This window comes from Pristiophorus japonicus, chromosome 14 (assembly GCF_044704955.1).
Source record: "Pristiophorus japonicus isolate sPriJap1 chromosome 14, sPriJap1.hap1, whole genome shotgun sequence".
Lineage (NCBI taxonomy): Eukaryota > Metazoa > Chordata > Chondrichthyes > Pristiophoridae > Pristiophorus > Pristiophorus japonicus.
Window position 1 is genome coordinate 50,523,443 of NC_091990.1, and position 27,563 is coordinate 50,551,005.

General features: G+C 43.9%; 1 protein-coding gene across 1 annotated transcript in view; it reads left to right on the forward strand.

Annotated features, from left to right (window-relative positions):
- Nucleotides 1-27,563, forward strand: part of grik3 (glutamate ionotropic receptor kainate type subunit 3) — a 609,594-nt gene that overhangs the window by 577,122 nt on the left and 4,909 nt on the right. Inside the window, exon 14 of the mRNA XM_070899209.1 lies at nt 26,886-27,111. Coding sequence (XP_070755310.1) covers nt 26,886-27,111 — 226 coding nt within the window. The remainder of the gene's footprint in view (nt 1-26,885; nt 27,112-27,563) is intronic.

Genomic DNA, 27,563 nt, shown 5'->3' on the forward strand with positions numbered 1-27,563 from the left:
ACTTATGCAGAGCCTGATAACCTCTTTCAGAAATGTCTCAAAGTGCGGTATATATAATGAATTGCTTTGAAAAGCAGTGATTTTACATGTCGGCAATTGTGGCAGCCATTTTGCATTACAGCAAGATCCCACAAAGAGCAATGAGGTCCCATTTTGACAGTACAGGTTGAAGGAAAAATGCTGGCTAGGCTAATGCAATTACTACCTGCTCTTCTTTGAATAGTGCCAGTGGATCTTTAATATCCTCCTTCACCACCAAAACAGTCAGGCAGATGGGTTTTAGTATTTACATGGTGCAAAGGAAATTGATGATGAAATGTATATCCAGATCAAAGTGAAGTATATTAACAATAATGGTCTAATAATAGAAATGCTAATGATCCAAAAATAGACGAGGATTGGGAAAGTGTTTGTGGTGAGAAAAGGGAAGTTTGTTTGCAGTGTGTTCAGAACTGTTTTCTCAATCCACATGTTGCTACTCAAACAAGAATGGAAGCTTGATCAGGTTTTGGGATAATACAGACAGCAGTTAGGCAATTTTAAAGTTTGTTTGTGACCAAGACATAATTAGGATTAGTTTAAAAATCGAAAAGAAGAAGAAAGTGATGACAATCTACTTGATTGGAGAAAGAAACACGTCACCATGGGATAAAAAAGGTAACTTGCGAAGATTAAAGGGGACAGAAAAACTGGCACCTCAGATCAGAGGTTAGCAATGGAAAATATTTCAGAAGATGGAAAGGGTACAAATCAAGCATGTTCCAGTAAAAGGCGTGTATCAAAGGCTGCTGTTTCATGCATGAATAAGGAGATTATATCAAATTTGAAACTAAATAAAGCATTTGACACTTACAGGACAAATAATAATTAAAATTAAATATAAAATATAAGAAAGCTACATAAAAAGGCACTTGCAATTAAGGAGAATGTAACTACGTGGATAGAAAAATGGCTGAATGTCCCAGACTTCTCCATCTCCATCCCTGGTATGTCCTGTCCCACCAGCAGAACAGACCCACCTTCGGTGGCAGCACAGTGGTAACAGTCGGGAGGAAGTGGCCCTGGGAGACCCCATGAAATCTTATGACTTCAGGTTGTGATATCTTCACAGAGCACAGCACACACAGCTCCTAACATGGCAGGCAGCTCTCTCGGAAGCCTCCGGAAATCTGCCTGGTTTTGTTTATTATTAACCCTGCAATTGCAGTACAGAATATGTCCACATCTATAGTGTGGAGCTACAAACATTACAAGCTTACAGACATTACACAGATCAAGCATGGGCAAAGAAACCTCCTGCTGTTTACCACCGACTGAATCAATACCCCTCCATGTTGAAAATCACTTGGAAGAAGCACTGAGAGTAGCAAGGGCACAGAATGTACTCTGGGTGGGGGACTTCAATGTCCATCACCAAGTGCGACTCAGTAGCAACACTACTGGCCGAGCTGACCGAGTCCGGAAGGTCATAGCTGCCAAATTGGGCCTGCAGCAGGTGGTGAGAGAACCAACATGAGGGAAAAACTTATTAGACCTCGTCCTCACCAATCTACCTGTCGCAGATGCATTTGTCCATGACAGCATTGGTAGCAGTGACCAACGCACAGTTCTTATGGCGATGAAGTCCTGTCATCACACTGAGGACACCCTCCATCGTGTTGTGTGGCACTACCACTGTGCTAAAGGGGATAGATTCAGAACACATCGAGCACCTCAAAGCTGGGCATTTATGAGGTGCTGTGGGCCATCAGCAGCTGCAGAATTGTATTCCACCACAATCTGTAACCTCATGGTCCGGCATATCCCTCACTCTACCATTACCATCAAACCAGGCGACCAACCCTGGTTCAATGGGGAGTGCAGAAGAGCATGCTAAGAGCAGCACCAGGTGTACCTAAAAATGAGATGCCAACCTGGGTAAGCTGCAACACAGAACTACATGCATGCTATAGAGCGGAAGCAGCATGCTATAGACAAAGCTATGCGATCCCACAACCAACGGATCAGATCAAAGCTCTGGAGTCCTGCCACATCCAGTTGTGAAGGGTGGTGGACCACTAAACAACTAATGGGAGGAGGAGTCTTTTCAGTTAAAGGGGAGAGTCTACATGATTTTAAAACTTCGGCCCACTGGGCCACCAGGGAGGGTTTTGGCCGGGCCAGCAGCCTGGCACCTTGCCTGTTGGTGGCCTGGCCAAACCCGGGGGGGCATAATTGTTGGGCCGACATGGCAGCAGCGGCAGTGCATCCTCCCCTTTAAGGGAAGCCGCACCGCCATTGCAGAAGACCACAGCATCACTGGACCACCGGGGAAAAACAGTTTTTGGCACCGCCAGGTGAGTCGAAGATTTTCAAAGGGGAATGTTGCCATCGGAGTGGTAGATTGGCGGTGCACACGGTGATGACGCACTTACCACAGATTGGCAGCAGTGGAGTGGTAGGCGAGGATCGGGGCACCGCCGGGAAACCTCAGGAGGGCAATTGGACTATCAGCGGCCATTCCATGAAAAGTCGGCAACCACTCCACTCCGCAGCATGGCCGCTGATTTGCAGTGGCAACAGGCCTTAACGAGAGGAGCAATTTTGGCCCCTTACTCTTTAACATCTCCAGAAACAAGTTACTACCTGCAGGAATGAGACTCCACAGTTTCAATTGCTCCCTTTAGGGCTGGACAGGTTGAGGGGCATCAAAGTAACATAAATTTCCTCATTGAAAGGGTACTTTCACGTCGTTCAATACCAGCCTTGGCTTTCTGCAGTGAGTTTAATTTGTTTTAACAACATAAATGCAGCATTTTCTTGAAACTCACGAGGAGGTTGATGAGAAGCTCCTGTTTCGCGAGGCTAATATCGGAGCGGCACAAATCGCCCAGCAATTTGTGGCGATTCGCAACTCACGGTGCCTCTCTTCATCGCCACGATTTGCTGGGTGATTTATACACCAATAACGGCGTGCGCGTTAAATTCACCCTTACTGTCCCAGCAAATTCTAGGCCAATGTTTCAAATCAGTCATCAGCATGTGGGACTGAGCGGGTCAGGCAATTCTCTCTCCCTCATTATGGGGACGTGTTTAGCCTGTTACTCACTTGACTGAGAAGATGAACTTTCTGCATCAGTGAGAGTGTAAGCAATTATCCTACCCATCCATGTCACCTCGAACTAGAGAAGCATCACAACGTGGCAACCCATCTTCCAGGCAATTTTATGTGGGTCTGTGAATAAAATGTTGCACTCTTGAAATGAATCTTTCTTCCCCATGGCATTATATTCTAATGAGATAAGTTTCACTGGTTATTAGTTAAAACTATAATTTGGTTCAATAATTAGCCAATTCGGACATCTGCAATTTTGCACTCCTTTTCATTTCCATCACTATTTATTTCAGTTCTGTGAGGTTTAAAACTTGAGGTGATGTTTTTTGTGGCTAATGTTATAGGAAAGTACAAATAATCATGATCGTGTTTAACTGTTAGTCTGAGTAGTTCAGTCACTGCAGTGGACTGGAACGTCAGAACATATTTTTTGTCCATGTATACAAATTCGCAGCTCATTTAAAGTAGCCATTACGCAGGACTCCTTTTATAATCATAGTGCAAAATACATTGACCCAGAAATGGAACTAGTTCAGCCTGAATGGCAGAATCAATTTAGATTTACTCTTTGAAGCCGGTATTGAAAGTATTAGACCTAAGCATCTCACAAGTCAGAGTGATAAAGAGAACGTCGACAACTTGGCAAGGTGCCTGAGATTTCAGCTCCTGTAAGCCCATACATCAATTTATTGGGGTGCTTGGGCTTGTAACAGAAGTTATTGATGGTGTCTCCTGAGGTAATTCAATGAACGATTGTTTTAGGTCAGCTAGGGAGCATAAATTTTTGTGTCCAAGGATAATATCATTGCATTTACTCATAAATGTATAGCACGCAGTGAGATCAGGAAGGTTTTGAATCAGATTCCAGCAACAGCCATAAGTCATTGTAAACGACACCGCAGCAACATTGCCACAATATTTTGCCTTCCGTGGTATCGATATCACTTATAATGCCAACTTTTGTTCAGCCATTTATTGACTTATTGCTGCTATAAATCCTAACAATCTATGCTTCTGTTTAATGTGAAAGTGTTTGGCATAGGCAGCCATAACAGCCAAGAAAAACTTGTAAGGCCAAATCACAATCATCTCCTCATGAGAGCAGATCAGCAGCTTGCAACATATTACACTTTATTTAATGCACTGGAAGTAGCAAGGGTTGATGTGATATGAGGTAGGGTGTAATTCTGCAATTAGCTGTCCAAAATAATTCTGCAGCTCATCAGCTTTTCATCACAACCTGATGCTCTGTGATCTTACCCCCAGAGTCTTCTTGTTCTTCTTTCGTATGGTAGTAGCAAAGCAAATCAAACGTCAATATCCAAGCAAAAGCTTGCTGTGTAACAGTGTAATATTCTGTAAGGTGTATCGTCATACCTGAATATCCTGCAACAAACCTCAATGTTCTCTGAGGGGGCCCTCTGCTACGGCAACTCTAGAGGCTTTAGAATCATACAATGCAGAAGGAGGTTACTTGGCCTATCGTGCCTGTGTCAGCTCTTTGAAAGAGCTATCCCATTAGTCCCAATTCCTTGCTCTTTCCCCATAGCCCTAAAAATGTTCCCCTTCAGGTATTTTTTAATTCCCTTTTGAAAGTTACTATTGAATCTGCTTCCACCACCTTTTCAGGCAGTTTTGTAGGATTCTGATGTCATATTCCCTCCCTTCCATGTATTGTGAGGATTCTTGCATCACACTTGTTCGAGGCGTCCTTTGGGGTTCTTATGTCATGGTTTCTCATTCCTTCTCCCCCACCCCCATAACCTGTGAGGGACATGTGTTGTAATAGCACACCAAAGTAACAGCTATTGTATTAAAACAATTAATTCACTTTAATTAAAAAAAAAAGAAAAGTCTGTTGGATGGTTAGAGGAAACAGTAATCCGAACTCTGGTTCAGTTGAACAAGCCCCTCAAAGCGACTCACTCATTTGTGTCATCTGAACTTTTCAATTAGATTATTTCCTTCAGGAACATACGCCAACTATCCTCTAGGTGATGTGTACAGACTATCCTGTTAACACAGCTCAGCTTCTCTTTGGTGTCATATGAAGAGCACTGATAAGATACATTTATATTTCAATGTCTTTTCATGTCATGTGAAGGGCACTTTGTAGAAACTACTGGATATTAATCTCAACATAATCTCTCGTGACAGTGTTATGCCGCAAATAGATCTAAATGGCAAGATGTGGGGCTCCTAGTAACAGAACAAACAAACCAAAATGGCTAAATTTAAAATGAAATGACTAACTTTCGGGTTTTATACATTACTAGCCAATCTCCTGTGGAGTTAGCTATGGTGAGGCAGAGCATATTGGGCCTGATCTTGCTGGAGCGGGTCATCTTGTGGCATGCCCCATTAGCTAGACTTATAGTTGCACGTTTAGATTTTTATTCTATTTTATTGGTCGGTTTTCCTCACTGCTCATTCAGGATTGGTTATTTTCAACTGGTCCTCAGGACGTTGCTTGTGGGTCTTGATTTTGATTTGTAGTTTCTCAGTTTTCAGTTGCTGTTGATTTACATCATCATCATAGTCTCCCTCGGAATCGAGGAAGGCTTGCTTCCACTCTTAACATGAGTCCTTAGTTGGCTGTAGTCCAATATGAGAACCACAGTCCCTGTCACACATGGGGCAGATAGTCGTTGAGGGAAAGGATGGGTGTAACTGGTTTGCCGCACGCTCTTCCCGCTACCTGCGCTTGATTACATAAAGCCAGTCAACAAAGTGTAAGAGTGAAAGGTTGCCGGGTATAAATATTGACATATCAAATATTATAAAACGATTGTGACAAAGGAAGTAATGTTAATATGTACAAAGAGCATGCAGCATAAGCAACATGTAATATATTATACATAGCTATAAAATACAATTGCTTCCTTGGATCACGTATCCGAGAAGACTTTTTAACATAGGGCAGTCAATCACACAGAACAGATTGGCATAATCAAAGAAGGAGGCCATTCGGCCCATCGTGTCTGCAGCAGTTCTTTCGAAGAGCAATCTAGTTAGTCCCACTCCCCCACTCCGCTGCAATTTTTTCATCTTCATGTATTTATGTAATTCCCTTTTGAAGATTACTATTGAATCTGTATCCACCACCCTATCAGGCAGTGCATTCCAAATCATAATCACTCGTTGTGTAAGAAAGTTTTTCCTCATGTTGTTTCTGGTTCTTTCGGCAATCACCTTAAATCTGTGCCCTCTCGTTATCGACCCTTCAACCATTGGAAACAGTTTCTCTTTGCTTACTCGATCGAAACCCTTCATGATTTTAAACCTCGGTTAAATCTCCTCTTGGCCTTCTCCGCTCGAAGGAAAACAACCCAAGCTTCTCTAGTCTATTGTGTTGTTAGCTACTACTAGTGATCTCACGACTGTTGGGCTGGATGTGGAGGGGTGGGCGGGCGGGTCGGGGAGGGGAGGGGGAAGGTTGGGTGAGAGGAGAAATCTGTCAGAATTCTTGCTCTCGATAGCTGTTCAGTAAGCTTTGCTGGAAGTAAGTGGTGTGTGGATGCTGAGTGAGTGGGCTTGGCTGTCACGGCACAATCAAATGGTTCATTAAGACTCACCATTCAATCTCCTGTGTGAAGAATGGTCACCTGGGTGACGTCACAAAGAGTTGTCATTGCCACACAGCATAAGGTGCTTCTGTCAGGAGAGGAAAGGCAAAAAGAATATAAAACATAGGACAATAGTCATATGATGAGATATTTTGCCCTTTTAACAATAAATGAAATGTCACACTCTGCTAATATAGCACCATTTTAAGTATCCCCTCCTTTACGGTGGATGATGGGCAAGCAACTCAAGCCATTCAAAGAAGAGTGGGATGTTCTCCTTATCAATATTCATGCCTCGTCCAACAACAGCAAAAGCAGACTAGTTGCTTAGTAATTGCTGTGGCTCAGTGGGTAGTACACTTGCCTCTGAGTCAGAAGGTCATGGTTTCAGATCCAGGAACTTGAGCACATAATCCAGGCTGAAACTCCATTGCAAGCTTTTGATAAGGTCCCATATGGTAGATTGGTCATGAAGGTTAAAGCCCATGGGATACAGGGCAAAGTGGCAAGTTGGATCCAAAATTGGCTTGGAGGTAGGAAGCAAAGGGCAATGATTGATGGATGTTTTTGTGACTGGAAGGATGGTTGCAGTGGGGTTCCGCAGGGCTCACTACTGGGTCCCTTGCTTTTTGTGGTATATGTCAACGATATAGATTTGAATATAGGGCGTATGATTAAGAAGTTTGCAGACAACACTAAAATTGGCTGTGTGATTGATAATGAAGAGGAAAGTCATGGGCTTTCAGGAGGAGGATATCAATCTACTGGTCAGGTGGGCAAAGCTGGGGCAAATCGAATCTAATTCAGAGAAGTGTGATGTGATGCACTTTGGGAGGGCTAATAAGAAAAGGGTATACACATTAGGCGGTAGGCCAATTAATAGTGTAGATGAACAAAGGAACCTTGGAGTGCTTGTCCACAGATCCCTGAAAGTTGCAGGCCAGGTGGATAAGGTGGTTAAGAAGGCATATGGAATGCTTGCCTTTATTGGTCAAGGCATAGAATATAGGAGCAGGGAGGTTATGCTTAAATTGTATAATACTTTGGTTAGGCCACAGCTGGAGTACTGCATGCAGTTCTGGTCGCCGTATTATAGGAAGAACATGACTGCACTAGAGAGGGTGCAGAGGAGATTTACTAGGATGCTGCCTGAAATGGAGAATCTTAGTTATGAGGACAGATTGGATAAGCTGGGTTTGTTCTCATTGGAACAGAGGCAGTTGAGAGGAGACCTCAATGAGGTGCACAAAATATTGAGGGGCCTGGACATAGTAGATAGTAAGAGCCTATTTCCATTGGTGGAGGGGTCTATTACAAGGGGGCATAGTTTTAACGTGGTTGGTGGAAGGTTTATAAGGGATTTGAGGGGGGGTTTCTTTAAGCAGAGGGTTGTGGGAATCTGGAACTCATTGCCTGGAAGAGTGGTGGATGTGGAAACCCTCACCACTTTAAGAGATGGTTGGATGGGCACTTAAAGTGCAGTAACCTGCAGGATTACAGACCTGGAGCTGGTAATTGGGATAAGACTGGATGACCTTTTGTTGGACGGCGCAGATATAATGGTAAGTACTGCAGGGAATAGAATATGGTCAACGTGATCTCCTGGACTAGTTTTGATCGCCTGGATGGGTCGGAGAGGAATTTTCCCAGATTTTTTCTCCCTAAATTGGCCTGGGTTTTTATCTGTTTTTTGCCTCTCCCAGGAGATCACATGGTTGTGTTTGGGGTGGAGTGTAGAATGTTTCAGTATAAGGGGTGTGAGATGGACTGGTTGGGCTGAGTGCTCTTTGCCTTTCCATCATTGTTCATAGTTATATGTCATTATTATATGTAACCTTTAGGACTGCTGGCTCTTTGTCGGCCGGCACGGACACGATGGGCCGAAATGGCCTTCTTCTGCACTGTAAATTTCTATGTTTCTATGCTGCACTGTTAGAGATGCCATTCTTTCAGATAGATGTTAAACTGAGGCCCCATCTGCTTTCCCAGGTGGATATAAAAGATCTCAGGTCACGATTTTGAAGAAGAGCAGAGGAGTTATCCCCGGTATCCTGGCCAATATTTATCACATTATCACATTGCTGTTGGTAGGAGTTTGCTGTGCGCAAGTTGGCTGTCGCGTTTCCTACATTTCACAAAGTACTTCATTGGCTGTAAAGTGCTTTGAGATGTCCAGTGGTCATGAAAAGCGCTATATCATTGCGAGTCTTTCTTTCTTCTTTCTTAGCTGATGGTGGAACATTGCTGTGGTCAAAATGGTTACTAGGCTCACCTACGTAACAATGACTGAACTTCAAAGTAATTCATTCTATTTGAAGCACTTTGGACATTGCTGAAAGATGTGGGAAGATAGAACAAGCTTGGATTTACATGGCATCTTATTATCTCTTAGAACATCCCAAACAGCTTATATGCAATCAGTTACTTTGAAATCTAGACAAGCTGCTATATAAAAGCAACTTCTTTCTTTCGTTTCACTACTCTGAACGTCTGAAGTTTCTTCTTCAACTGATCAAAAAAAACTGGTGACTGCCATCCAATCTTTGGGGCTATGCATAATCATTATGGTAATGCGTTTACAAATTTCCAATAATTTGATGAAAAGTGGGACAAATTATATCATGGTGGTGAGCTGTCCATTCAAATGGTTCCAACTACTCACCTTTCTTGGATTAACTGGAACTGGTTTATAACCTTGTCTACCTGATTGCTATGTGCCAAGGAGTAGGGTAACAACCACCATAATGTTAAGTTCCACATTACAGATGGGATGAAGCAAGTCGATCACAAGGCATTTTCAACTTGCCCATCACGATTTAACCATTCAATCTTTGGACGTAGATTCAGAATAGCTTCACTTCACACTTTCTGAAGCTAAATCCAATCAAAAATTCAAAAGTAACCAGGATTATGGTGCCTGCGATTCTCTTTAGCAGTCTGCATTATGGACAATTCAGAACATCACATTAAACTATTATCCCAAAAAGCATTTGCTGAAACAAATGATAGTTACAAAGCAGTGCTGTTAGTATATTACAGAGCATAGAGGCATGGAACAGGACTACAGCTCAACAGGCAACTAATACCTCAGGACTGGGTGGAGCGTGGCACAGGTTCAGCACTATACACTTATTCTCTGGTGCTGGAAAATTGTTCTGTTGTGACTCTCTATCTCTCGTAGAGATTGGAGAGGGGAGGTGGAGGAGGGTGAAAATGCTGTCCCCTTCTTTGCTATGTGAAAATGAATGAAGAGCCATGCAGCAAGAAGCAAAATGAACAGCAGCGAAGCATGGCTCGGCAAGTAGGTTACAAGCACTTGAAGCTCCTGTCAGCTGATTCTCCATGGAGTTGAAATTGAAGATGTTTGTATCAATAAACAGACTAATGCTAAGATTGCGCATCCATTTGCCTTGGATATCAGGACAGAGTTCAGAGCAGACTATTGTGTTTGATACTACAATTGGCCAGTAGACATTGCGATAGTGATATGGAATCTCTTCTACCAGGATAGGCACGAGCAGCCTTGAGTTAAGATCTCATCCAAAGGACGGTCCTTCCAACAATATTGAAACCCCTTACCACTGTACCAGGGCACCGATATTAGGGATGACTTCAACTTCCTGTAAGTGAAGCTGGAACTCACAATGTCTGCTGCTGAGATCAAATATGCATCAAATGAACTAACTGACTCCACAACGATAATAGAGAGAATTAGATGAACAGAATGCCAAGCATCTCCACCCACCACCACCAGGAGGAGCTAGTCACTGGAAAATGTACTAAATCCATTTCATGTATGTTAACTTCAGCTGTATCAATATTGATCATTGATGAGACAGCGTGATTCAACAAAGTCCATTGTCATATGATTTTAAGCACCGGCTAACTTTCAAATTTTCTGTTCACATTCATTTTTTGCGTACATTTGTGCACAAGATTTGGCACTTCACTGATATATTGTGGCTTAGTGGGTAGCACATTCGCTCATGAGTCAGAAGGTTGTGGGTTCAAATCGCACTCTAGGAACTTGAGCACATAAATCTAGGCTGACACTCCAGTGCAGTGCTGAGGGAGTGCTGCACTGTTAGAGGTGCTGTCTTTTGGATGAGACGTTAAATCGAGGCCCCGTCTGCTCTCTCAGGTGGATGCAAAAGATCCCATGGCACTATTTCAAAGAAGAGCAGGGTAGTTATCCCCGGTGTCCTGGCCAATATTTATCCCTCAATCAACATAACACAAAAAACAGTTTATCTGGTCATTATGAAATTGCTGTTTGTTGGAGTTGCTGTGTGCAAATTGGCTACATTACAACAGTGACTACATTCCAAAAGTACTTCATTGGCTATAAAGCACTTTGAGCCGTCTGGTGGTCGTGAAAGGCGCTATATAAATGTCAGCCATTTTTATTCATTAACTTCTCAAGACTATATAATCTCTAACTTTGTGTGTAGTCTTGAGATAAATTTAATTCTCAACTTTTCCAGACGACATAAAACACCAACCAGTCCGGCAATGCTGTTATTATAAACCCTAGAACTGCACAAGACATTAACTTAGATCTGGTGAGTGGAGATGTTCTGGCAGCAACATAAAGTCACTTTAATGAAGTAGAATGACATTACCATGACAAGGTCACCAGAGTGGTTTCCACAGTAATTCAAACCAAGGTGGTCATTTGAACATCTTCTGACAATTTTACACTGGGTATGTAATACCAACATCGATCATGGATTATGGAAAGGTTAAACTCCTGCCCCAGCATGCTTCAGTTAGTGGACTACATACCCCACTACAACAATGCAAATAAACATGACTTATATTCTAAATAAACTAAAATAACTCTGTGAAACGATAAATATTCTGTACGGAAAAAGTTCATTTTTCAAGCTTAGTATCACACTTACCACCGCACTTTTCTGAGATTTACTGAAGATACAATAACATTTGATCTATTGACAGCACATTCTATGGGACAATTTCCGCAACTTATTCCATTTAGTTTCTCTCATTAGTGCAAAATATGTGCAGTTTTATTTTTTTGCCAGTTAGATTTTTTTGTCATTCTGCACGCTGTTATTTTTACATTTACTCTTGACAAGATTTCATTGACTTATTTTGTGGTGTAAGCTCAACATTGGCTTTAAGATGGGTAGAATTAACCCACTGGGATCAACATTGGATGCAAGACACATTTTTTGTGTAAGAGGGATCAAAGATTTTTCTTCATACAGAGCACCAGGTTGTCTTATTTACTCGACAGATACATTGATTTAACTTTCTGACTCTCATCTTTCGAGAAGCTAAATGAGATTCACCCCGACTGCACACAGAGCTGGAATCAGATAGTATTTATAAGTCAGTGAAATGTTGTTCACCTCTACATTTCTATGTTGGACATAACTGGGCTTCAGCTACCTGCCAAGCAATTTAAAGATTTTAATAAACCAATATTGACCTCAGTGTCCCTAGGCAATGGAGGGATGAATAAAATCAGACCGAGTTCCTAGTCATGATTGCTAACTCTTTTTGCAAAGGGTGCATTGTAGTTGTGATGTCCTCGACAATCAAATACCTTGCCAGCTTAGGAATATAGGAACCAGAGTAGGCCATTTAGCCCGAAAGCCTGTTCCGCCACATCAACTGGTTCTCCTTTGTCCACTTTACTGGAAACATCCTCAAAAAATTCCAGAAGATTTGTCAAGCATGATTTCCCTTTCACAAATGTTATGTTAGGCTGGTTTACCAGAACTTTTCTAGTTGCCTTCAGGGGTCATTGAGCAGGTTTCTTTTAAACAGATTGTCTCCTTCAAGGAGTTAAAGAGGAGATTCCTTGAAACTGCAGATTACCTGTTTGATTGTCACAACTACAATGCCCCCTTTGCAAAAAGAGTTAGCAATCACGACTAGGAACTCAGTCTGATTTTATTCATCCCTCCGTTGCCTCGGGACACTGAGGTCAGTGTTGGCTTTATTAAAATCTTTTAATTGCTTGGCAGGTAGCTGAAGTCCAGTTATGTCCAACATAGAAAGATAGAGGTGAACAACATTTCACTGACTTATAAATACCATCCGATTCCAGCTCTGTGTGCAGTCAGGGTGAATCTCATTTAGCTTCTCGAAAGGTGAGAGTCAGAAGCTTCAATCAATGTATCTGTCGACTAAAAGACTGGACCTTAATAGGCAAATGCCTCTTCTTATTACATACTTTTAGTCATGAAAAATGCTGCATATACACAAACTCCATTGAGAAGCTGTATGCCATGATTTGTATGAGTAATGCAAGTCTTCACATTAATGAAAGAAGTAAAAATAAAAGCACAGTGATCTACTTCAAAATGCATTCTAATTTAGCCGATATGTTAAAAAACTGAAGAACGTGATAGGAAGCAGACGAAGGGACTGACAAAGACCCAAAAAGGCTACAGTAGAAAAGAATAATGATGGGAAAGCAGGCATGTTCAAGTGAATGAGCACAATTGCAAGATTTAGTTAATTGTTAATGAAGAACTGGAGAAGGTAAAGAATATTTATAACTGAGAGCATTGAGCATCATGGATGAGAAAAGGCTAATCAGGCTGTCAAAGCATGTCACTAGTACTCCAACTGAGGTACCTTCTTGAACAATGCAACTGTATCTACTGATCTGAAGGAACCAATCTACCACTGTCTAAAGGACAACCAGTGATATTTCTAAATTTCCTTGAAATGAGTTTAAATCATGATTTCTGCGTAGACTTTGGGGGAGAAATTGTCCTTTTTTTATAGCCCAGTTAGTGCCTCTGGGCTGCTAACGGGGCACAATGGGGTTTTTGCCCTACCGCCTCGTGGGAAATTGCTCCGAAGGTTTGCGGGGGGTACTGTCCCGGCAGCGCTATGCCCCACGGTTAGCGCTCCAGACTGGTGCTCAAGCGTCAATGGAGTCATCGCCGTGCGTGCCGATCCCTTACTACCTCATGACGACCCGTTTGCGCTTCGCGGGGGAAATTGCCCCGGGGGCCACGAGGCTGGTGCGGGTGGATGCCAATGCCAGCTTTGCGGATTGCGAAGCCGGCAGATATCTGCCGTCAGGGCGCCCCTTAAAGGTGAAGCTCTTGCGTTGGCCCGACAATGATGGCCCTCGTGTCGACCGGGCTACCACCGTGCAGTCTGGCGTTCCATTTTGGGTGCCGTGCTGCTGGCCCCGGTCGATCGCCTCCCTCGTGGCGGTCACAAAAGGGCCTGCAGAGTGTGCAGCGGTGCTCCCCGCCACACGGCGCTGGACTCAGTATTGCGCTGCTGCCCCCGGGAGCACCCCTCAAAGAAAGCAGAGCACCACTTCCTTTGAGGGACATACGGCCCAATTCCGTGTCGGGGGCGGGACCTCCGGTCTGGGCGTAGGAAGTCCACAGAAGGTTACCGCCCCCATTGGGGGCAAAGGGCAATTTCCAGCCCTTTGTCTTTTGCCGGAAATTCAAAGAGTTAACCCAACAGACTGTTTAAGCTTTAATATTTGATTACGATTTGAATAAATCACCCAATTAAACTGATATATTCTGCGCTCCTAGTTAATCCTGTCCCTTTATAAAAACTCTTAATGTGACTATTATTTTATTGTAAAATGTGGCCATTTAACATGACAAAGACAGGCCTTTTGGCCACTCTTGTTGTGTTAGGGGACTGGGCCCCTGGGTGCTTCCTCTACTTACCTCTCCCAGCACCAAATGCAGAAGCATTAATAGATGTAAACCTTCCTGGGCTTCATCCAAATTCTATCTTTCTATCTGGCCAACTAATTTTAGATGGTACAAGTTGCCATAATTAAGAGGTAGCCATTGGGAAAATTGAGATCTTTTACTTTTTTCAGCAGATATCGCCAATCCGAGATGCAACACGTAGGTGTTGCATGATTCTCATATAGTTGGTAATTGTGAATACTTGAGCAAGAAGGTTCAGAAACATTATCTGTCAGATTACTCTTGCTTGAAGTTGAGAGATGATAGAGAGAGGATTGTGCATAACTTCCCAGCTAGTATAGATGAGGCTTGGGCAATTATTTAGTCATGAGGTCTTCCTTTTATTGTTGAATTTGTGCTCAGCAAAGTGAGGGACAAAAGAGATGAAAAGAATACTTTCCATTTCAAGCAACCACGTCAGAGATATGGCATGGTTAAATGCAGAGTAAAGCACGTTGGGCTAGATTTTCCCCGAGAGCCCCTCAACGCCCGAATGCCGCCCAGAAAAACTGCTAACATTTTGCAACTAATGCTGCCGAGAATTTTCATAATTAAGGTAAATTTAACCGCCCGGTGAGAAAATGGATCTTGCACCAATACTCCCGGCAGTTTCTCGGCGGTTAAAAATGAAACTAGGTGAAATGGGCGGTTCTTAAAATGTTTTTAAAAATTTACTCCGAGGCTACAGTTGGGCCTAGGAAGGGGGCGAAAACTTAAAAAAAAAATTTCACTAAAAAGAAATAAAAAAGTTTGAAAAAAAACCTTCACAAGACAGTTTTAAAGCTAATCACCGTTTTACAATTAACAAAAATATAAAGAACCTATAACTTACCTTTCTTTGCAGAGTACTCACCTACCGCCCTGTTTAAGCAGCTTTCACAGGCCGGTTCCCTTGGCGATCTGGACGGGCTTCCTTTGAGACCAAACTTATGCCCTGATGATTTTCTCGGCGGTGCACATTGGCGGTTGGCTCCCAGCGGGCGTTTCAAGATGTGGGCGGTACCATTCAAAAAGTAAGGGGGAAACTTTCGGCGGGTGGTTTCTCTCACAAAAACAGCTGTACCACCGAGAAAAACGCCGAAAATGAAGGCAAGAGTCTCCCTCTGTCATTTAACCTCATTCCCAACCGCAGAAAACAACCCTGTAGTGCACATGCGACAATTTTCCATTGTTCACACTGACTATCTTGTTGCCAATTTTGTGCCAAATTAGGGACGATTTGTACTGAATGCTGACTTGTTTAATCCTCTTCTGTAGCTCAAAAAAACCCACCCCAGTCATCAGGGGTAGGATTAACCAAGTTACTACACAGGTTGCTCAAGGTTGGTGGCTCTGATTTGTGAAAATAATTATGCAATGGAATGAATTGAATAGGTTCCCATTGCATCGAAGACTGATTGGAGGTGGCCTTAAAAAACACATCTGGTTAATTAGAGATTCATTATGCAAACAAAAATCTTGAAACTTAAATATCTCAAGGCATAATGATCTTTCATATTATTAAACATTGCTCTTCAAGGATTTGGAGTTTGAATATTTTAATTATAATTAGCATTTAAAACCTGAGGTGCAATGCTTGTTTCTGTTTATTTACGTAATCTAGAGCATAGTTCTGCCAATAGGCATTTTGTGGACAACATAAGCCATAGAATTTAAAAAAAAAACAATGACTGTACAAACATTTCATTCATTTTTCCTCTGGCTGTGTCCCATTTTGTAGCATTCTCGAAGCTCAAAATAGCTCTTTCCTTTTTCAAAGCATGCAATTTATTTTGTAAATGTGGGGTAGCTTTGCTAACTTCCTAAAGGATGCCAGTCCATGGTACAAAAGTGCCAGTTTGGCAACAATTGGTGCCAAATTTGGCAATTTCACTCATATTTTATTTGAGGTGAGCTAGCTTGATCAACAAAACAATTTCAGGAAAGCGGTCTTGATGAGAAAGAACGACTTATATTTATATAGCGCCTTTCACGACCACCAGATGTCCAAAGCACTTTACAGCCGATGAAGTACTTTTTGACTGTAGTCACTGTTGTAATGTGGGAAACACGGCAGCTGACTTGCGCACAGCAAGCTCCCACAAACAGCAATGTGTTAATGACCAGATAATCTGTTTTTTTGTGATGTTGATTGAGGGATACATATTGGCCAGGACACCGGGGATAACTTCCCTTCTCTTCTTTGAAATAATGCCAAGGGATCTTTTACGTCCACCTGAGAGAGCAGACGGGGGCCTCGATTTAACATCTTATCTAAACAACGGCACCTCCGACAGTGCAGCGCTTCCTCAGCACTGCACTGGAGTGTCAGCCTGAATTTATGTGCTCAAGTCCCTGGATTAGAACTTGAACCCACAACCTTCTGAGTCAGGCGAGTGTGCTACCCACTGAGCCACAGCTGACTCAAGTGAGTAACTGAGTTATACAGTAGAAAGGTCACAGGTTTGTTCCCAGTCTGTGGTGAGTTAATTGATCGAGCAATGCTAAAATTGGGCTCAATGCCAACTAGGTTCAGGAGGAAAATCCCCAGCGGGCTTCCCCTCCTGCTTATTATCCTGTGACCTCTGCTGAAAGTGTGCAGACACTGGGCAAGGGATGGAACTGAGCTCAAGTGTGCTGCTCCTCTAGTCAGTCAACCACTGACACTCACTGCTTTGGTCCGCTCTTGATTACCTTCTCAAGGCAACTGAGGACGAGTAGTAGATTCCTACATTCCGACAAGAAGAAGAAGAAAAAAATTATGACTTAAAGAAGGTACTAAAAAAAATGACCAGAGGACATGGAACAATATTCCAACAAGAAATCAAGGGCTTCAGGAGAAAAGGGGAGAGCAAAAAATTAGACTGAAGAAAGAAAAATGAAATAGGGAGATTCATTGTCAATTTATAGCAGTAAACTTCAAAATCTAAAGCACTTAGTTGTTTATTCCAAGTACTCAAAGTTTTTGCCGGTGTAGTAACTGGCAAACTGCAGTCAAATTGGCAATGATGAATTTACATGGCCGTCATCCAGACCTAATAACATCAAGCAAATGTTAGGAGCGAGATTTATAATTTTTTAAAAGAGAGACAGATCACAAATCCATTAAAACACATGCAGAGCAAAATTGCCCGCACCCCGATTGGGGTCGGTAACCTTCTGGGGCTGGGACCTTTAGAGCACGGTGCGCAAGTCCCGCTCCCGACGCTGAAAGGAAGCGGAGTGCTATCGCCGGCACTCCACTTTCTGTAGGGGCAGCTCCAGGGATGCTACTGCGTTACTGAGTCAAGTGCTACACAGAGCATCCGCGTAGCATTGATGCGCTACAACGCCCCCTCCCCTTCAATTAAAGGGGCCGCTGCACACACTGCAGGCCCTTTGGTGGCTGCCACTGGGCCACCAGGGCAGCGTGAGATCGGGCCAGCAGCTGGCACCTAAGATGGAGGGCCAGGCTGCACGATGGCTAGGGCTGCCATGGTCAACAGTTGAAGGGGAGGGGCGTTGTAGCGTACCAGCGTGTGAGACCCGACCCGACCCGACATAGCGGCCTGGGGCGCTGGCAACCTCCCCTTTAACTACCGCCCCAAGAGCAGATGTCGGCAAGCTTCGCCACTCGCTGACTTTCCACGCGCCAGCATCTCAGCTCGCGGGGCAATTTCCCCGGCCATGACGTCATCGCCAGTTGGGCAGCGGCCCAGGGCGCTAACCACGGGGCGCGGCACTGCCATGGCAATGCCTCCACAAGCTTCCGGGCAATTTCCAGGGAAGCAGTAGTGTCCCCCCTTCCCCGGGCGGAAACCCTAACCCCCCCCCCCCCCGAGGCGCTAATGGGGTAATAAAAGGGGGCACTTTTGCCCCAATGGCGCTTTGTTATAAATAAGTCTCACTCTAAATGGACGAGTAGGCTAGTTTTGTCACTTCATCAGCCTGTTGCAACTATGCTGTCCAACGCTTAGATGGTTTTAAGTGGACTTAATATTGTTTTGTTAATACAGAAATGAAAAGCGTCCCCCTAGCATCGCCCCCTCCCTCCCCCCACACCATTCACTCTCTGACTAAAATGCTGGAGCAAAGCATGCTAGAATACTTGACCATTTTAACCACTTTAAAATATTCCAGCAATATCATTCAAGCTCAAAATAGAGAAGAAAGATAGCCTCTTTTCTTATGATTTCTGTTTTTCTCCAACTGACCAAATGGAGCACAAAGTTTTTTTTCAGTGCTTTACATTGTCCCCTGGGAGTGTTGCTCAGAGATGTGTGACCTCTCGGCCCTGCTCTCTGCTACTTATTTGACTCTCTGCTATTGCACCGATCAAGAATCAGTGGCGGGTAGAGCTGCAATCTGCAGTTAATCCAGTTTGAAGTGGACATCTGATAGAAACTCATGAGATCCATAAAACTTTGGGTCTTTGGAGAATAAGGCCCTTAAATCCAAAAGTGTGGTTGATGCCAGGCCTATTGCAACTTGCCAGTAAGAGCAGGCTAATGTAGGAAGGTACAAGAAAGACTGGTGCAGAAAACAGAAACGTTACTTTGCAGAGCAGTGAAATTTATTCTAAATCTATCCTATCTATTCTTCAGCAGCAACATTTGATTATCTCCCCTCCTCCCAAACAAATACCCTTGCATCAAAGTAAAATTACAGAGAGCTACTAGTTTCAAAACAAAAAATTGCAAGTCCCACATGCTTCGAATCATCGAATGGTTACAGCATGGAAGAACGCCAATCGGCCCGTCGAGTCTGTGCCAGCTCTCTGAGAGCACCTCAGCTAGTCCCACTCCACCGCCCTGTAGCCCTGTAATTTTTTTTCTTTCAGGGACTCGTCCAACTCGCTTTTGAAAGCGGTGATTGAGTCTGCCTCCACCAACCTCTCAGGCCGTACATTCCAGATCCTAACCACTCGCTGCGTAAAAAAGTTTTTTCTTATGTCGCCTTTGGCTCTTTTGCCAATCACCTTAAATGTGTCCTCTGGTTCTCGACGCTTTTGCCAATGGGAACAGTTTCTCTCTACCTACTCTATCCAGACACCTCGTGATTTTGAACACCTCTATCAAATGTCCTCTCAATCTTCTCTGCTCCAAAGAGAGCAATCCCACCTTCTCCAGTATATCCACGTAATTGAAATCCCTCATCACTGGAATCATTCCCGTAAATCTTTTCTGCACCCTCTCTAAGGCCTTCACATCCTTCCTAAACTGCGGTGTCCAGAATTGGACACAGTACTCCAGTTGTTTTATACAGGTTTATCATCATTTCCATTCTTTTCCACTCTACACCTCTATTTATGAAGCCCAGGATCCCGTAAGCTTGTTTAACTGCTTTCTCAACCTGTCTTGCCACCTTCAACGATTTGTGCACATATACCCAGAGGTCTTGCTCGTCGTATTTAAGGAAGGATATACTTGCATTGGAGACTGTTCAGAGAAGGTTCACTAGATTGATTCCGGAGATGAGGGGGTTGACTTATGATGATAGGTTGAGTAGGTTGGGCCTATGCACATTGGCGATCAGGAGAATGAGAGGTGATCTTATCGAAACGTAAGATAATGAGGGGGCTCGACAAGGTGGATGCAGGGAGGATATTTCCACTCATAGAGGTAATTAAAACTAGCGGACTTAGTCTCAGAATAAGGGGCCACCCATTTAAAACTGAGATGAGGAGGAGTTTCTTCTCCGAGGCTTGTAAATCTATGGAATTCTCTGCCCCAGAGAGCTGTGGAAGCTGGTCATTGAATATATTTAAGTCGGAGATAGACAGATTTTTGAGCAATAGGGCAATAAAGGGTTATGGGGAGTGGGTAGGAAAAATGGAACTGAGCCCATGATCAGATCAGCCATGATCTTATTAAATGGCCGACCTATGGTAATGTCCTCTCGCAGGTCGGGAGGATAAGAGCTGGAGCGCCGGGCCCCTGCAACATCATGGGCCACCCCGACCTGCAAGAGGACACCACCGCAGGTCGGGAGGATAAGAGCTGGAGCACGCCACTACAGCTTCCATCACGAGCCGCTCCAAGTGTGACTTTGAGTTGAGCGACTGGGTGACATCATCAAGGCCCAGGTCGTTGTTAGAGCGTGGGCTGGAACATCGGCGGGGCCCCGGTACATCAGAGGAGCGGAAAGGTTGTAGCGGAGGAGCGTCAAATGAAGATACGGGGCCCAGACGAGCCGAGGGCCCAGGGCAGCACGGGCCTGCCCACACATCGATATGTATGCACACTAAGTCCGTGCAGTAGAGCAGGTCTCCAGTCGTCCTGGATTACCCTTGCCACTGGTTAAAGGCCTAGCTCTGTCAAGCCCGTGTAGTGGCTGATGTGCAACGGTCACCACACGTTAAAAAAATCCACGCACAGGCAACTTCCACCCTTCAATTAGAGTTCAGGACTGGAATATCGGTCCTTCATTGAAACATCTATGAACTCAATGCATTTTGGTGTGGAAGCAAGTCATCCTCGATCGAGGGAGCGCCTATGACGAAATGGCGGAGCAGGCTTGAGGGGCCCAGTGGCCGACTCCTGCTCCTATTTTTGTTCTTATGATCGAGACACGCTTGTTTCCAGGAGGCTGTCTCATCATCTCCAAGGCAAGGCTATATTATTGTCATCAACACAAGCAGCTAGGCATTCTCTCCAGTGCAGTCTTGACCTCGACAGGATCCATTTTTGTCCTGTAAATTTGTTCTGCAATGTGGGGCTGGTTTGAAGACTAAGCGCGAGGAACCCACTCAGATTCCAAACACATGCCACCTGGAGGTGCCTACTATCTGTTTTAAACTGAGAAAGTCTTCGCTTAATTCCCAGTGAGCATTGGTTTGCAGCGTTTAGGCTGCCCCTAATTCAGCACTAATTGGCTGTCTAGTTTACAGCAGCAGCCCACGAGGATCCATCCCACTGACTTGCCCCTGACCTGCTTCGGTTCCGATCCTGCACTGTTCCAGCCCACTTGCCCTCGAGCACAGCTCGGCACCAATCTTCCTGCTCATTTTATTTTAGAACAAGGTTCTCCATTCACTCTCAGCCGAGTTAACTCATTTTCATTTTGAAAGTTAAAAATACCGAAAACTTATTTCTTCTATCAAAACATGGATTGTGTGATCCTTTTAGAAGAGGAGACTATCAAAGGCGCAGTGGGAAAATGTTGAATTTCAATCGATATACTTAGCTCTTCCAAGTTTAGAACCATAGAATCATACAGCACAGAAGGAGGCCATTCAGCCCATCGTGCCTTTGAAAGAGCTGTCCAATTAGTCCCACTTCCCCCGCTCTTTCCTCATTGCCTGGCACATTTTTTTTTCCTTTTCAGCTTTATATCCAATTTTGTTTTGAAAGTTACTATTGAATCTAGTCCCACTACTATTTCAGGCAGTGCAGTCCAGATCATAACTCATTGTGTTTCCCCTTAATATAATGGAGTGACTGCTGCCAGTGAAGAGGAAGCTGTTGCCAACAACCGGAAGCTGTGCAGAAGTATTCTGCGCATAAATCTGCGATGGTTGAAATATGATAATAGTTATATCGCATGCCTAAATCTATGGAATCTGTGAGGCTATGGGTTCCTTTAAAATGTACAATAATCCTGTGGGCTGGTTCAAGTATTAATATGAACATAAGAATTGGAGCAGGAGGAGGCCATTCAGCCCCTCGAGCCTGCTTCACCATTTAATAAGATCATGGCTGATCTTCCACCTCAACTCCACTTTCCTGCACTGTCCTCACATCCCTGAATATTCAAAATATACCGATCTCTGCCTTGAATATACTCAAAGACTGAGCCACCACAGCCCTTTGGGGTAGAGAATTCCAAAGATTCACCACCCTCTGAGTGAAGAAGTTTCTCCTCATCTCAGTCCAAAATGGCCAATCCCTTATTCTGAGACTGTGACCCAGGTTCTAGACTCCAAAATATGTGATTTTTCTTTCACAGGGGGAGGGCTGCAGAGATTTATTTGTATGGTGCACGTGCTCCGTGTGAAGGGAAAGGAGAAGAAAATGAATAAAAATGGCCATTTCCTGTGTTTTCCTGTGGCGATCTATTTTCACCATCCGGTTTCCTCCTTTTTCTCTAGATGCGTTTTCTTTGTGATGGCGACAATAATTTCTTTCCAGTTAGTGAAAACTGAAAAAACACTGAAACTGCGCACATGCAACAACTTCAACCTCATTGCCAGCAATCGCGTCCCTGTTCTAAAAGGGAAGAGCAGCAATATTATAGGGTTAAAGGGAAAATCAGGCCAGATAATATCTTTTCTCTGATCTTTTATCCACTGATAAAGTTGATTTATTAAAATGTCACTGCAACTGTCTACCTCCTTTCCATCACAGCCACTGAGCAGAGAGATTCATGCTCGTTGCTGGAACAGATTCATCACACAAATTATTAAAGCACCCATTACAATTACATAGTTCCTGTGGGATTGATGGATTAACATGAAAAAGAAATTATTTTTTTTTGCTATCTGTTAATCATGATTGACATAAACAGTATACACAGTGGGAAGTAGTAAAACCAATTTATTCTGCTTCAAGACATCTGTAACTCCACTGTGATTTGTTACTCATGAATTATCAATAGTTGCTCAACCATTCAATAAGACTATTTCCATGCCACCACATATCCACGATGTGTGGAACATGATTCTGTTTTTAAGATGACATCCACTTTTACGGAAAGAAAAGCCTGGTGAGAAATGTTTTATCCTTCAAATACGAGGGAGGAACCAAAAGGGTGACGCGTCACCAAATACTTGTCACACGCAGCAATGTGATTATGCCATTCAGACTGACAGGTTTGTGTTGTGTTTTCAAGAATGATCAAGTACCTTTAAATCCAATGGTTCCTCAAAGCAAGGATAAATAGAAACATATTAATGGATATGGTAGCACAGTGGTTATATTACTGGACTAATAATCCAGTAAACCTGAACTAATGGTTTGGAGACCAGAGTTCAAATCCCACCACGGCAGCTGGGGAATTTAATTAAATAAATCTGGAATAAAAAGCTAGTAACAGTGAGAATGAAACTACCGGATTGTCAGAAAAGCCCAAACGGTTCACCAATGTCCTTTGGGGAAGGAAAGCTGCCGTCCTCACCTGGTCTGGCCTATATTTGACTCCAGACCCACAGCAATGTGGTTGACTCTTAATTGGCCTCCGAAATAGCCTAGGTGGCTCATCACCTTCTCAAGGGCAGGTAAAGAAAAATAAAGACTTGGATTTATATAGCGCCTTTCTTGTTTTAATTGCCGGTTTTAGTGTCCCCCTCCCCTTTTATAGGGGGCACTTGTAAATTATGGTTTTAGTGCCCAATAAAAACTACAAAAATACAAAAAAAAACAAAAAAGGGCCTTGGAAAATGTTTGAAGTGGCCCCCAGATTGGGGGGCACTTGATTTAAATGTTTTATTTTGTCTCCTTGAAAAGAGTTGTGGTATGAAGGACCCCAACCCGCAATTGCTATTTAAAGGGATCATTAACTACTTCAGGTTAGTTGCTGGTTTATTTCTTCTGGCTGTGGCTGCAATTCTACATGGTTTGGGTGCTTTCTATAGCTGGTTAAAGTTTCAGTAGTATACAAAGTGTGATCTGGTGGGTGCTGAAGTAATTTTTGCTGACTTAAAGGCTTGCGTACAGACCAGTAGGCCTTGCTTTTGGCATTGAGCATGACGGAGGGAATGAACTGAGGCCACACAGAGCAGGATATACTGCTAGAAGAGGGAGGAGGAGAAGGAGGAGGAGGAGGGGGAGAAGAGCTCTCAGCAGATTGCCATAGCTGCAGAGCTTCGTTAGGGAGCATATGTGTTGGAGAACAGATTGTTGGAGAACAGATTGCTGGAGTGCTATGATGCCCTGGAAGCCACTTTTCAAACTGGTATCCAAAGCTACGATGACTAGTCTGAGCTTCCACTGCAGCACTCAGACATTGGGTGAACACTGCTGGTGCTGCAATGACAGCTGAGGCATCAGCCATCAAATGCTGCATTATGGTTGATTCCACAGGTGTGCTGCTGGAGGAGTGTTCCTTGACATTTCGGGCAGGCTTTCCGGCAGGTTTCCTAGTGCACCAAGCATTTGGGTGTGTACACCCATCAGCCTTCTTCTGCAGCCTGATCCATCTAAGTCATCATCTGAGTCCTCTGCAGCAGAACTGATGTGTGACCTCTCCCTCCGATGAGACCTGCGCTTTCCTTTCTCCCTGCCCTGGTTGCAGCACACTTTTGCCCAGTGTCTCACCACGTAGACATGGCACCTCCAAGCTAGCCTCTAAATTACGCAGTGTCAGTATCTGAGCTGCTTATTGCGACTGTGAAATCGAATGATGGTATGTCTTCATTTTCACTGTCTTCTTGCTCTTCCACCACAGCCTGGACAGGTTGTAGTTTTTGAGTATGTGAAAGGAAAAAAAGACAAGAGTAAGATTGTGGTGAGGGAAGAGGAAAAAGTAAGAAGTCCATGCTTACACCATCAGCAGCTTCTCAGCCATAAAAGATTGTGGGATGAGGGACAAGTGTGATGAGAGGAGGATTAGGTATGCGGATATCCTCATCTTAAATGGCTTCAGTCCACTGGTGGCAATGTCACTTCCCATAATGGCCAGCACCATCTCCTCCATTGGGGTTCTGCAGCACCTCCCCGTCCTGTACCATCTTCTCCTGCAAGGCAGAGGGAAGTGTGTCAGTGAGTGTCATGCAATCTGTGTGGGTGATGTGGCGGTCATGGTTGAATAGCTGGCAGTGTGTGAACGCTGTGAGATGTGGGTTTGAGGCTTACAGGGTGTGAGGGTGAGGTGAAGCATATGTTTGGTATGAGTCGTGATTGATGGAGGTGGTTGGTAAGTAAGTAATGGGGGTGTAGTGAATTGAGCACATTATTAAACTTCCTCCTGCACTTCATCCATCTTCTTGGAACTATACTCCTGGCATTGACTTCCTCCGCTATCTCTTGCCACGGCTTTCTGAGCATGTGTCTGGAGGGGCTCTGCCTCCCCCTGAGGGTACAGGACATCGCTCTCCCATTCCACTTCTTCCACCAAGACTTCCAGTGCATTGTCTGAAAACCTTGGTGCCCGCCCTCTCCCACAGTCAGCCATTGTTGATTGTTGCACTATTCCCAATGTTCTCAGCGCCTCCAGCAGCCACAATGCTCCTTCCCTATAAAAGGTGCAGGCTAACTTTAAGCAGTGCAGGCTAGTTTTAAATAGTGCTGGGAAGTAACAATATTGGGCCCCCTGCAGATGCGTGCAGCCAATGAACAGCACGGTTAGCGCTGGCTTCACGCAGAAATCATTATAACAAGGAGGCAGCACGAAGTTGACGTTCAGCCTGCATGCCACTGAACAGCTGCGGGTTAACCACGCATCGCGATCCCTGCGCCAGGTTTCGGGAGGGGGGCTAACCAATTTAATGATGGGCCCCATTTTTTCCAATGCATGCAGTTTCATGAATGAGATGATGATGTCTGTAAATCCAGACTATTCTACAAGTTGATTTTCTTGGTAGAATAATTCTAAATTTAAGCAGCAAATGAATTTCTCCAACTATGCAAAGTTGCAATACCATACATTTAAGTATGTAACTGTTGCCTCCTCAATTCCGAATGAGCCGACCACAATTGAGCATCATTCATTCATGCCTGTCTGCCTCATTTGATATCTGTTGCCGCAGTAGCTGGTGGCTAATGCTTCTCACATTTTCGATACAACTTCCGTTCTCAGATCACACTCGTGGTCAGAGGTCAGAAGGTCACCAGGTGGTTAAAGGTCTTGGAAATGAGTTTTGTAGTTCTCACCTGATCCTCCAGTGGATATCTGTGATCACAAAAGCAGTCAGGTTGTTAGTTTTTATCTGTAAATCCATTTGCTTGCTGGCCTTAGGGGATTTGTAAGCACTGGCAGATAAGTGCTGTTCGTTGCTGCATTTGCCATGTTATGGATGTGAATTGAGCACAGCTCCTTATGTACTATATCTAATAAGATCCATTTGTGGAATACATCCTCACTATGCGACTGAGTGAGAGAACCGTGCACACAAGTATCAACCAACAAGCAGTGAAAGAGTTTGAGCAACAAGCAATACATTTTATAGGTGAGACCATGACTGACATTTTTCTAGTGAACGGGACGTTATTGAAGGTACTGAAGTCCCCCAACCCGCTTTGCTCTGTTGAAGGGGTTAACACTTGCTAGTGTACAGTTGCACAAGTGCTGGTCACCTAGCGGCACCTCGTCCAATTTATAAAAAAGAAACGAAACACGTGAGAAGAAATAAATATTTATGAAATACAGATTGAAATAGAGAGGAGAATCTGGATAGGTGTGCTTAGTCTGATTACAGACCCGATGGCTTTCAGTCCCTGAATAGCGGTAGGACCCTCCTTGCCGTTACTGGAGCAGAATCTTTGGTCCTCAGTTCTGGGCTTTCAACGGTTGTGTTTATATGGTGTCACACGCATCCAAACTATTCTGCAGAACTTCACCAGCTGAGTAAATAATTCAACGTGAAACACTGACAAAAATCCTCTCTTCATTTCGCAACAGAAATCAAAAATTTCCACCTTTGAGAAGATGTGGGCTTTTATGAGCAGCAGGCAGCAAACGGTGCTCGTTAAGTCCAACGAGGAAGGAATCCAGCGAGTTCTCGGCGCCGATTATGCCTTTTTAATGGAATCTACCAAGATTGAGTACGTCATCCAGAGGAATTGCAATCTGACCCAGATCGGAGGTCACATGGACTCAAAAGGTTACGGGATCGGAACTCCCCTGGGTATGAAACAGTCACTTTCTTAAGAGAAATTACCGCACCGGGCTTTAGTGCAGAAGCAGTCTGCAAAGAGTCGATTATAAAGCCCACTTTATCCTTTTTTTAATTGAAAATTCTTGTAATTAACAATCAAGAAGATAAAGAAATGCTTGTATTCTTATGTTTTATGACAGTTACGATTTGGTAATAGGTTGGTTACGCAGCCTGTTACGAGTCAGTGCAAAGCAGTTTCAGCTTTTATTTCGTACTGATGTAAAACTTGTGGTAGAACAGTGCAAAGTCATTGGCCCAGAAATTGCAGTAACTTCACCTTTGAAACCGACCGCAACTTCAGGATTTAGCGCAAGCGCAGCCTAATGTGGAAATCCTGAAGTTGCGGACTGTCATTCATTGCTCCTCCACAGGCTGTGCTGTGCCCTTCCCCACAGAGCCGGCGATCCGTGAAATCTCTCAAA